The 13,140-nt window shown below is 27.0% G+C and overlaps 1 protein-coding gene across 1 annotated transcript in view; it reads left to right on the top strand.

Annotated features, from left to right (window-relative positions):
- Positions 1-5,731: 5,731 nt before the first annotated feature.
- Positions 5,732-13,140, top strand: part of LOC123266529 (follistatin-A) — a 39,899-nt gene continuing 32,490 nt past the window's right edge. Inside the window, exon 1 of the mRNA XM_044730820.1 lies at positions 5,732-5,962. Within this exon, the coding sequence (XP_044586755.1) occupies positions 5,941-5,962 (22 nt within the window). The 5' untranslated portion in view covers positions 5,732-5,940. The remainder of the gene's footprint in view (positions 5,963-13,140) is intronic.

Genomic DNA, 13,140 nt, shown 5'->3' with positions numbered 1-13,140 from the left:
AAAGTAAAGTTATTGTTTAGTTCGACCGTCACTTTGTTTTGTTAGCATAAAAAAATCGATAAATTAACACTTTGAAACTTTTTTTCTGTTTGATGATAAAATTCAACATTTGAGATTTTTTATCAGTTAAATTTGTCTAGAAAAATATTTCTTGACAAAACTGCGTTGTAATTTAACCAAGATACTCTCAGAAGTTCGAAAAACCCCAAAGAAATAAATTTTTCCGCAAAATTTTGCAAGTAGTCAAACAAACTTGCCGAAAAGTTGAGAATTTCAAAAGTTGTCTTATAAGTTCAACTTTGACTTTAAATAACTTTCGAATGAGTAGATTTATAAAAAATCATAAGACCTTTTTTGTAGACCATCAAATTTTCTCCAAAAATGTACTCTAATTTTTTCAGTCCGACAATTCTTTAACGAGTTACAGAGTTCGAAAGTTTACAACCAAAATATCAAGTGATCTAACTTTCAATAAAAATTTTATAGCGAAAAACTTGATAGAAATTAATTAAGTTTTCATTAATTTAATGTCCGCATGCTAAAGAATTTGTTATGTCTTTGTCTGGCGATTCATGCTCATTAAATTCAACCGTCTGATATTTCGTTACGATTCCGATTGTCAAGATCAAATTCCTCTGTACTCATTACATTACTAGTTAAATTACACGTAACAGATATTCGTTTTCTTTTCCACGATTTAATGAGCTCTTAGCAATCCTAAAAATTTTTTAAACTTCCCTCAATCAAAATTAATCATTTTCAAAAGATTTTAGCCTGAAATTCCTTAAGATTTTTTTTAATTTCCAAATTTTTCTAAAGTTAATTTTTTTTTCTGTATTTTTACTATTTTTTTAATTAAAAATTCTCATTTTCAAAATTTTCAATATTTTTACTCTTAAAAGTCCTTCAAAATTTTCAAAAATTAAATGAAAAAAATTTTTTTTTAACATTTTAATAATTTCAAGTAAAAAATTTGATATTTTCTAAAAATTTTGATTTTTTCTGCAAAAAAAAAACAAAATAACTTACTTAGCCTGAAATTCCTTAAGATTTTTAAAAATTTTCAAATTTTTCTAAAATTAATTTATGTTCTACAATTTTACTCTAAAAATTTTTAATAATTTTACTCTAAAAAAGTCTTCAAAATTTTCAAAAATTAAATAAAAAAAAATTTTTTTTAATTACAAGTAAAAAATTAGATATTTTCCAAAAATTTTGATTTTTCCTGCAAAAAAACAAAATAAAAGCTCGAAATTTCTTAAAATTTTTAAAAATTTCCAAATTTTTCTAAAATTAATTTTTTTCTACAATTTTACTATTTTTTCTTTATTAAAAATTTTCATTTCCAAAATTTTCAATAATTTTACTATTAAAAGTCCTTGAAAATTTTCAAAAGTTAAATTCAGAATTTTTTTTTTTAATTTCAAGTAAAAAATTTGATTTTTTTTTTAATTTTGATTTTTTTCTGCAAAAAAAAAAAACAAAATAACTTACTCTTAGCCCGAAATTTCTTAAAATTTTTAAAAGTTTCCAAATTTTTCTAAAATTAATTTTTTTTTACATTTGTACTATTTTTTTTTTATTAAAAATATTCAATAATTTTACTTTCAAAATTTTCAAAAATTAAATTAAAAAATTTTTTTTTTAATTTCAAGTAAAAAATTTGATATTTTCCAAAAATTTTAATTTTTTCAACAAAGTAACTTAAAAAATAAATCAAAATAAAATTTCTCAAATTTCAACAAACTAAAATCTCTATATTGAAGCGATCTTACTTCAAAAAACTTACATTAATTTCTTAAAAAGTCAAGAATCTTGAAAATCTAAAAGATGTTTAAAAAAAAAAAATAAAAAACGAGTAATTATAATTGTGAAAAATAAAATAAAAATCCTCTTTAGAATATAATGATGATTAGCGAGTAATTGAGGTTGTTGGTTGCTCTGATGTAGTAGACTACTTACATCCGTCGTAGGAGCAATGAGGGTAGTACAGCTAATAGCCACTCAATGGAACTGTTGAGTTGCATAATACTACAACCCTTTATATACTCTGACTCGCACCCGACCTTTGATCCCCCATCTCCAGGCCGGATAAAAAAAAAACAACCTTTTTTTCTTCCACTCGTTGACTTTTGATCATTTTTTTCATTAAATATTTCCATTAATATTTATTAATTGTAACGCAGCGGGTGACCATAAGGGCGATGCTTAATGTGTGGTCAGCGAGAAGGTAAAAGGGCTGACAAGTGGCCCCTTGTGTGGCAATGGTCCTTGGGCAGGCCCAACTAAATTTAAAATCTTGGGGTTTATTTGTCAGCAATAGAGTGGATGCTGGAGGATTTTCTCCCTTGGCACGCTCCTCAATCGTCCCACTCAGACAGAATCATTAGTCTATGACTCGCGGGCTTTTAGAAGTGCGCTACTCTTACTAACTCTCTCTCTATATCTCTCCAAAAGAGTATAGACTTAAATGCCCCTCTTTTATACATTATATTTTGTATTTTGATTATTATTTTAAAATACACCCCTTGTATCTCTTTTATTGTCTGGGTTTTGTCAGTTCTACCTTCAGACAGACACTTTTCGGGGTATTTATTGTTATTGCTTTGTTTTGATCCACGCGTGTTGAGATTATTTATTTTGATTTAAAATGTTAGAAAAAAAATTTTTTGCTTTGAAAAGAAATCAAAAATTAATTATTTTTAACTTTAATTCAACAAAACATTACCTAAAACATTTTTTAGATCCTAGAAAATTCGGCTGATTGATTCGGAAAATTGAATTTTTTTCTATAAAAAGATTCTATAAAAAAACGAAAAATTTCGAAAAAAGTGTTTTTTTCACATAACTTCGAGATTTCTTTTCAGATCGTTTTTGACAAAATAAAATAATTATTAAAGCTCAAAAAATCACGTCGATCGCCACCAAAAACGTGGAAATTGGTTGATTGGTTCATGAGTTATCGGTGTCGAAAAAATTCAGAAAAAGTGAATTTTTTTAATTTCTCTAAGATTTACAGTTCGATCAGTTTGTGTTCAAAAGTATATCATAGATTTTAAAAAACTGCGTGGAATTCTGCCAACCGTATGAAAATCGATTCATTCATTTAGAAATTATTGCAGTTTGAAAATTCAAAAAATACTGTCTTATTAAACTTCTATCAGACTTTTGAGCTCTTCGAGCTCAAAAGCATACAAAAGCTATTTCTTTAAGCTCGGAGAGCTCAAAATAACACACAAATAGTATTTTTGAGCTTGAAGAGCTCAGAAACGTCATAAGTGCAATTTCAAGCGTTTAGGTATGGAATTGGCGGGAAGCTGCAGGGATGGCCTTTAGGGTCAACCGTTTTCCAGATTTTTGTTTTTATCAAAAGATTAATTAAAACACAAAATTTCAATAAGAATTCTTTAAAATCGGCAAAAAATAAAAAATTTCCATTTCCAGTAAAAGCTATAAATTTTAATTAAAAAATTTTATTTTACAAATTTTTCATTATTAACATCATATATTCGCCATAAAATAGAATAATTCCACAAAAATTTTATTTTATAATCTATTTTATTAAGAGAAAAAGAAAAATTTTGTTTCCAAGATAGCCATATGATTAAATCGGTTTTTTTTTTGGTGAAATTTAGTGTAATTTCAAAGGTCTTTACTTGAATTTGAGCCTTTTAAACATTTCATATCATTCTCACCGATAGTCAATTTATGATGATGAGTATTTAGACTGCATTCGAAAATGCTCTATCTCTAGATACATAATTAAAAAATTACCTTGTATCTTGTGAACTATTGACATTTTTAAAGATATGAACTTGTCCCGATGTTACACTCATCGAGACCTTTCATTTGAGTACCCACATCAATTTTTCATATATTTATATATATTATCTATATATGTATATATGAAAAATAAATAAAAAATGCATGTGGATACTCAAATAAAAGCTTTCGATGCGTGTAACATCAGGATGAGATTATATCTTTAAAAATGTCAATATTTATGAAAGTACAGTGCAATTTAACAAAAGTCATTATTTAATAAAGCAAGGTCGCTAGTAACCTTTAATGTTACAAGCAGTAAATCAGGGTTTTAGTCATGGTACATCAGATGACATGATAATTGAAGTTTACGTACATATAAATTAAATTCGGAAAAAATTATTTAGGCTACATTCGAAAATGCTCTATCTCTAGATACATAATTAAAAGATTACCTTGTATCTTGTGAACTATTGACATTTTTAAAGATATAAACTTATCCCGATGTTACACTCATCAAGACCTTTCATTTGAGTACCCACATCAATTTTTCATATATTTATATATGTTACATATATGTATATATAAAAAATATGTTAAAAATGCATGTGGGTACTCAAATGAAAGCTCTCAATACGTGTAACACCGGGATGAGCTTATATCTTGAAAATATATATTATATATATGTATTTAGTAGTATATATGAAAAATATATCAAAATGCATGTGGGTACTCAAATGAAAGCTCTTGATGAGTGTAACATCAGAATGAGCTCATATTTTTAAAAATTTCAATATTTAAGAAGATACAGTGCAATTTAACAAGAGTAATTATTTAATAAAGCAAAATTTAATTGATTTATAGTTCATAAGTCACGGCAGTCACATAGTGACTACAAAGTTACTAGTTTTGATTAATTTTTACATTATACTTTTGATTCTAAAACTAAAAATGTTTCTTTATTAAAAAACCAATTTTCAATTTTTAAAATTCGTTTAAAAATAATTTTATTTGTGGATAAATATTTCTCTTTAGTTTAGAAGTTTTTTTTTTAATATACAAATCAAGGATCATTTGTCTATGTGCAGATAATTTAGACCACATTTTTTACCGACTGAAGATAAAAATCCGTCAAACAAAGAAGTTCAAAACCAAGAAAAAAAATTCTTAGATTTTTAAACTAATTTTCTTTAAAATAATTGCTCGTTTTTAGCATTCAAAAATTTGAACATTTTTTTTCGGATGATAAAATCTTCAATAATTACCATTTTGTCCATCTTCATTGAAAAAAAAAAAAATAACCAACTTGATACTTTCAATTTCAAAAATTTCCGCTCGTAAAAACAGCGAAGAAGACTAAAGAAAAGACAAGAAGAGATGGGCCTGTAAAATCGGGTTTAAATGACAAAATTCAAAAAAATCTCCACAAATCATAAACATCAACTCTTGTTGATCCACAAGAAATCCCTCATGCATCCATATATTTATATATATATGTATATTTAAAAGGGGTGAGGGGAGAAGCTTGTGATGAGGGGAAAGGAGAGACCGCGGGTCTAGACTGGCGGCAGACAGTGGCAAAACGAGGATATGTCTGTCTCTGTCGTTGGAGAACCGCGGCATCTAAAAGAGGTTGTGTCTGTCTCAGTCTTTAAGCGGACGCGTAACATACATTATTGCCAGCTATGTGTATGCGGTGTAGTATAGATTGAGTATACAGGAGAGATAAAGCGGACTGCGATAGGATGAATAAAACTGATAAAAAAAGTTTAAAAATAAAGTACCCAGTAAAATAAGACTACAAGTAAGAATAAGACAAAACATGGACCGATTTACGGTATCGTCATCTGTTGGCTACTGCGCCCGCGCCTTTATAACTTTTCGAGTCTCATTCTTTCAATCTTGGGTTATTTTTATTTTATTTTATTTTATTTCATTTCTTTGCGGCGAAATACTTAACTTTAGTCGTGTGTAACCACGCGAATCGCCAGCTCGAACCTGGCTTCATAAAATGTCTCATCACGTCTTACTCTTACTCTTTCATTTTATTCTTCCTCTACTCGGGTTATTCATTTCTCCAACTTCTTACACGGTTAAAAGTATTTGTGTGTGGATTTGTGAGTGTTGAGTGTCTACTCGCCCTCTGTTTAAACTCTAGAACCTCGGGATGTGACGCCAATGCAAGCGCTGCAAGCAACAGGTATTACTGTCGGCACGTTTTAACTCGGAATTTTTCTTCCACTTGTTTTCCAGGCCATAAATAGCCTCTGGTTATCGATTTTCTCTTTTATTATTATATACTTCGGATTACAAGTCTTTGGAAGCGAGAGCGCAAAGCCATCTGGCGGATTTTATAATCAACCGCTTATAATACATCGGGTTGATTGCTAATTATTGCTAGTTTTTCCGTCAGGCGAGACGTCGTTATCAATTTGCAAGATAATAAAAAAATCCTGTCAGGAATCGAACCCGCGGTCTCGCATTTACGATTCCGAGATTTCCTTATTAAAGTATTTAGCACTAAAAAGAAGTTAATTATTAATTTTACATGGCTTAATATGCAAAGTATCTTGCAAGACGTTTTCCAGGCCATAAATAGCCTCTGGTTATCAATTTTCTCTTTTATTATTATATACTGTGGATTACAAGTCTTTGGAAGCGAGAGCGCGAAGCCATCTGGCGGATTTTATAGCGAAGCTTCTTATTTCAAATTTTTCCGGGAAGAACAAACTGAAGAACTAATTTTTAATTTTGGTTTAATAATTGCTTGCATATGTGTCAGATTACGACAGTGGCGCTCTCTTGATCAACTAAATATAGCTACTTATGATCTTTACCGCAATTTAAGAAGAAAAGTATCAAAAAAGAGTTCTTTATAACAAAATTTAAATACTCAAGAAGGTTTGGAATTTCTCATGAAAATTCACAATTGTTGGAACTATTTTGGAGTTCTGAAGTTTTTGAAAATTCCAGTAGATGGCGCACGGAGAAAATTATTCTCGCTGGCAGAAACAATTGAATGGATCTATAAGTTATTTTAAGAAATAATTGCAGGACTTCATATGCGAAACATTATTAAAAATTCAATGAGCATGATCAGTCGTGGACTTTTCGATTTTAAAAACTTTATTTTATGTACTCTGATTAATTTAAAATAATTATATGTAAAAGATATTGATTTACGGAACTAATTAATTTTTATCAGGTAAATTTAGGTTGAATTGTATTTTTATTTTTTCTTGACCGAAATAAACCTACCAACAAAAAAAAATTATTGACGGGAATTGAACCCGCGGACTCGCATTTACGATTCTGAGATTTATTTATTGAAGTATTTAACACTAAAAAGAAGTTAATTATTAATTTTACATGGCTTAATATGCAAAGTATCTTGCAAAACGTTTTCCAGGCCATAAATAGCCTCTGGTTATCAATTTTCTCTTTTATTATTATATACTGTGGATTACAAGTCTTTGGAAGCGAGAGCGCGAAGCCATCTGGACGATTTTATAGAGAAGCTTCTTATTTCAAATTTTTCCGGGCAGAACAAACTGAAGAACTAATTTTTTATTTTGGTTTAATAATTGCTTGCATATGTGTCGGATTACGACAGTGGCGCTCTCTTGATCAACTAAATATAGCTACTTATGATCTTTACCGCAATTTAAGAAGAAAAGTATCAAAAAAGAGTTCTTTATAGCAAAATTTAAATACTCAAGAAGGTTTGGAATTTCTTATGAAAATTCACAATTGTTGGAACTATTTTGGAGTTCTAAAGTTTTTGAAAATTCCGGTAGATGGCGCACGGAGAAAATTATTCTCGCTGGCAGAAACAGTTGAATGGATCTATAAGTTTTTTTAAGAAATAATTGCAGGATTTCTTATGCGAAACATTAAAAATTCAATGAGCTTAGACTTCTTATGCGAAACATTATTAAAAATTCAATGAGCATTATCAGTCGTGGAGTTTTAGATTTAAAAAACTTTATTTTATGTACTCTGATTAATTTAAAATAATTATATGTAAAAGATATTAATTTACCGAACTAATTAATTTTTATCAGGTAAATTTAGGTTGAATTGTATTTTTATTTCTTCTTATTGGAGACAAACTTACCAACTAAAAAAAAAATATTGACGGGAATCGAACCCACGACCTTGTATTAGTAACTCGGACAAATTTTTAGTAAGATACATTCCAAAATTTGCGATAACTTGGAAACTATTGGAGATAGAAAAAAAGTATAAAGAGATAAATAGTCCTGAATTTCTCAAAGAACATCATGAGATTACAATAATCAAACTGAGTTGATTAAAAATACAGTAATTTGATTGAAAAAGCATTTTTAAATTGTTTCTAGTTCTCAATCAAAAACGCAGACTCGGCTATTAAAAGTGAATCAGGATTGCTCCCATGCATACTGCTCCATCCATATAAACGATAGCATCGTTGCTTACGAATTGCTTAATTATATCGGTACACAGTCTTTTTATTTTAAAAATATTTGTTCTCCAGCGAGTCAGAGCTTCATCTGGATAAGCCCCAAGTTGATGCGAGCGTGACTTAAGATTCCAGAACAAGATATATACAAACAAACAACGTTGAATTACTCGTCACGCTGAAAATGCATCCGAGGTACAACAACGCGATTAAGATAAACGGAATTTAAAAATTATAATGATAATATTTAAATAAAGTCCTGGGGACTGTTTTTCAGGACGGTAGGTTCGAGATATCTTAGCTATTTAATAGTGCAGTGAGTAAAGAAAATTTATTCTTCTTTCGAACAATGCACTAAAAAGAAAACAAGAATAAAAACTACATACTTGAATCAAGAAAAAAATTCAATTTTTTTTTCAGAATTTACTGAATTTTTCGTTGGTACAATAATTGGGACATCCTTGACAGAAATTGGGACATATATTTAAAAATACTTTTTTTTTCAGTAAAAATTAGTTACTTTTTATAGTAAAAATTCTTAAGGCTCGGTTAGATTCTTTTTAGCATCAAATTTTGAATAGGAAAAGCTTAAAGTTAATTTCTAATATCAAAAATTTTCATTTTTTTAATTAGCTTGTTCTAAGATTTAGAAATCCAAAAGAAAAAAACTATATTTTAATGAACATCAAAAGTTTTTAACTTAATTGAAAGTCTATCATCGTAAATCCGACGTGAATAATATAATTTTGAAAGAAGAAATGTTTAAAAATGTTAATTTTTTCTTGATATTCAATTCTAACTTCAAATTCGTATTCAACGGAAAAAAATACAATAAATATTATTAAAAATATTCAAAGCTACATTTCAAAAAGTTGATTAAAAAAAGTCATTTTTATATTCAAGTTTTTGGATTTTAAAAGGAGTTTACAAAAATCCAATCCGTCTTTTAATTCTAAATTACTTCAAAAATTCAAAGAATAGATATTAATTTAAAGTAGTTAAAATTGAAAATTATTAATTTTTATTTTTCAATCCCGGCTTAAATATTCAAAAAGATGCAGTTAATTTTCATTTTCTATTTAAACCAAAATTCAAGTACTAATTTATGAAACTTTCCTTCTGTTTGTTCTATAATTTTAATATTATTTCTAACAATGCAAACAACCACTCTTTTCAAACACTCATTTCTAATTATTTTTTCCATCTATTCACATTAAACTGTTTTCTATAAATAAAACAAATACGAAACAATAAAAAATATTAGATATTCACAATCTCTCCATTAGTCATTAATTATAAAATGATAAATGTCAATAATTGGTACATAAAATGTCAGTTGCATTTCTAATTGACGGATAAATTTTAACAGCGCCTATCAGCTCACTTTTAATACAACAAATACTTTAGCAAGCTTTTTGGCAAGTGCAGGCCTACAGCCAGTTATTTTCTTAAATATTGTCACAATAATTGCTCAAACAAATTCAAACTTTTTGTTTTTATTTTCATTTAACAAATTTATTTTTAAAATATTTATGAATAATTTTTCTGATAAACAATAAATGAATATTTATTAAATACTCTTGGGTTTATTATACAGGTGTCAAAAATTGGAAATACTAGGTCACTAATTGTATCAGTTGATTATTTTCTGCCAGTAAAATATGCTTCCGTCTTTTATCAAAGAAATGAATTATTAAATTTTCCAAATTACTATCAAAAAGTGAATTTTCTAGTGAAGAAACTCATACAATATTAAAAAAAAAATCAAAAATATATATAAATACAAACACTAAATGAATATTTATTAAATATTCTTATTATACAGGTGTCACTAATTATAAATCTATAAGAATTCGTTAACACAGTTATATATAAGAAAGTCTCCACCATTTTATGTACACTGATAGAAGGATTAATTAACTATTAATAATTTAATTTATTTAAAGACAATTATTTAATTTATTAAATTTTAATAAATATTTTTTAACATTTAATAAATATTCATTCGGGAGGAAAGTAAATTTATTAATAATTCATAAGTATTTTTTAATAGTTAACAAATATTTATTAACAGTTATAGTATATTACATACCTAGGCCAGTAAAATAAGAAAAGTCTCAGATCACATGTAATTGTTGGCCGAGGCGAAGCCGAGGTTGACAAACATGTGATCTGAGGCTTTCTTATTTACTGGCCAAGGTGTGTATACTATTTTTCTGCTCGACGTAGCCGGAATGTGGCAACTTTGTTTAGCGCAGCGGCCAGAAAGTTGCCACTTTCCGGCCGGAGGGCAGAAAATAAATATTTTGTTGAGTGAATTTGTTTCGCTTGCAATGTCATATGATATGAAGATTGCTTATAAACAAAAATCATCTTTATAAATTATTTGCATTAATTATATTACATTATAATAACGTTTATTGTAAAATACCAAATTCTATCACAGCTCATAATTATCTATTATATTTTTAAATATTAAAAAGGTTAATTTATTTAGTAAATTGAATTATTATTATCATATATTCCAGTTATAGGATTATAAAAAGTGTCAAAAGAAAATTGCTATTTTTGCTTTTTATTTTAAATAAATATTTGTTAACAGTTAACAAATATTCATTAACCATTAATTAATATTTATAAACAGCTAATAAATTGTACTTAATAAATTACTTATTAACTATTAATAAATATTTGTTAACTGTTAACAAATATTTATTAACATTTAATAGATCGTATTTAATAAACAATTTATTAACTGTTAATAAATATTTATTAAATCCTAGGATGTTAAAAAATCATTTATTAACAGTTAATAAAGCTTATTAAATATAAACAAATCCTTCTATCAGTGTAACTTCAAAGAAATCTACTTTACCGACAGTAGAAGCATCTCTTCCCTAAAATTTCCCCTAAAAGCGCTTTAAAATCCAGAAAAAATCCAAATTTCTTCGCTTTTTGGAGCAAAACTTCTTAAATCAACTTCTAGGAAGCAAATATTAAAGAAAATCTGTACTTCCAGAAGAAAAAGACTAGAAAAGCTAATTAATCCAAAAAGAGACATGGGATATGTCCCAGAGAACAAATAAAGCAGATTCGGAAGGAAGTTAGTTTACACGCTCTCACGGTTTGTCTGTTATGTTGTCTGCCGGTTATTGTTGCCGTAGACTCCCGTGTAGACTGTTACTGTCATAGTCACCGGAAATGGTCTACAATTCACTACTGATGACTCACCACACATGACTGGTCTGGTTCGGATGCCGGAGCATCTCTAGCCATTCAGAGTGCTACTGTGTGCGGCCCATTCTTTAAAAGTGTACCATTTACTTTAGAGTACAAGCACACAAACACACGGATGAATCTGAATTTTAATTAGCAGCGCACACAAATGGTATACATAAATGCATATCCCATAAATGCTTATTTAAATTTTAAAAATACCAACATCGGACATCATTACATTGTTTAATCGCACAGAGAATCTATTCAACGGTATTATATAGTAATACGGTGGTTGCTGTGCTAGTGTGCAGTATATAGGATACAGGAACGGCGAACAAGAGCTTGATATCTCGTAACGAGATGTATGCAGATGTTCCACCATTAAATAGAAATAATAATTGATTTCGCTACTGGAAAACCGGTTTAACTATTTCTTCTCTTGGTTTTGATTATCTTGGTGAGGAAATTTTTTTCTGCTGTGGGTAAATCAGAGATTTATCTTCGGTCGGTAAGAAAAATTTTTAAGATTTAAAAAGAAAAAATTTAATTCAAAAGAAAAATTCTTTCATCAAGAAAATAATTTTGGAAAATTTTTATTGACTCTTTATAAAGTAAATTTAACTTTATTTAATAATTGTTGGTCTTGATTAAAGAAAATTAAATTATTAAAAATAATTTTTTTAGTTAAAGAATTTTTCTCTTATTATATAAATCAAATTAATTTCTTTTTTTTTACTGTGAGTTATTCATTTACAAAATGAAATGAAAATTATCATCATAAATTACATATGTATTGTATCACTGATTCTAAATCTTATATTTATTTTTATACTTTTCATGTATTTATCATAATTAGAATTTAACATGAGCGCGCAAGCGCGTGCCTAAATATTAGTGTGGAATTATATATATTTTCATGCTGATGATATATTTGACCAATCACGTTACAAATAGTTTGTTTCCCTGTGTATATTTTCATATTTTTCATCTAAATTATACTTGTGGATTATTATAATCCAAATTCTAAAAACATTATTATTTAAAAAAAATTTTTTTTCACCTAATTAAGTACTATTTTAAGATTTGTAAAGTATTTTATAGTAACTTGTAGTTATCAACTTTTTAATTTCGTAAAAATAGTGGAAATTTGATTTAGTAGATTTTTCTAATAATTATGAATGAAAATTTTGATAATTAAAAATTTATTTTTATACTAATTCTGTAGAAAAATCTTTAAATGACAGGAAAAAAATTTTTTAATAGAATTTCATAAAAATTAAGTCAATATAAAATTTAACAAATTTAAAAAAATTTTACAATTTTATTAAAATTTATTAAATTGTATAGAATTAGATGAAATTTTAGTTTTATAAAATTTTGAAAAATTGAAAGAAATTTCAGATTGGTTTCATAGTTCTATAAAAATTGCTAATATAAAAAATTTCGCAGTTTTATGAAAATTTATAAAATTTTTTTGAAATTCAAGTTTTATAAAATTTTTAAAAATTACAAGAAATTTCACAATTTTATAAAATTATATGAAACTTGTTTTATAAAATTTTAAATAATTAAAAAAAATTTTAGATTAATAAAATCTTATCGAAATTTATTAAATTGCATAGAATTATATAAAGTTTCATAGTTTTGAAAACATTTATAATATTATAAAAAATTTTATGAAATTTTAAAAAATTATACAAAGTTTCAGTTTTACTAAA

The sequence above is a fragment of the Cotesia glomerata genome, linkage group LG6 (genome assembly GCF_020080835.1).
Source record: "Cotesia glomerata isolate CgM1 linkage group LG6, MPM_Cglom_v2.3, whole genome shotgun sequence".
Taxonomy (NCBI): domain Eukaryota; kingdom Metazoa; phylum Arthropoda; class Insecta; order Hymenoptera; family Braconidae; genus Cotesia; species Cotesia glomerata.
This window is presented reverse-complemented; position numbering and strand designations above follow the sequence as displayed.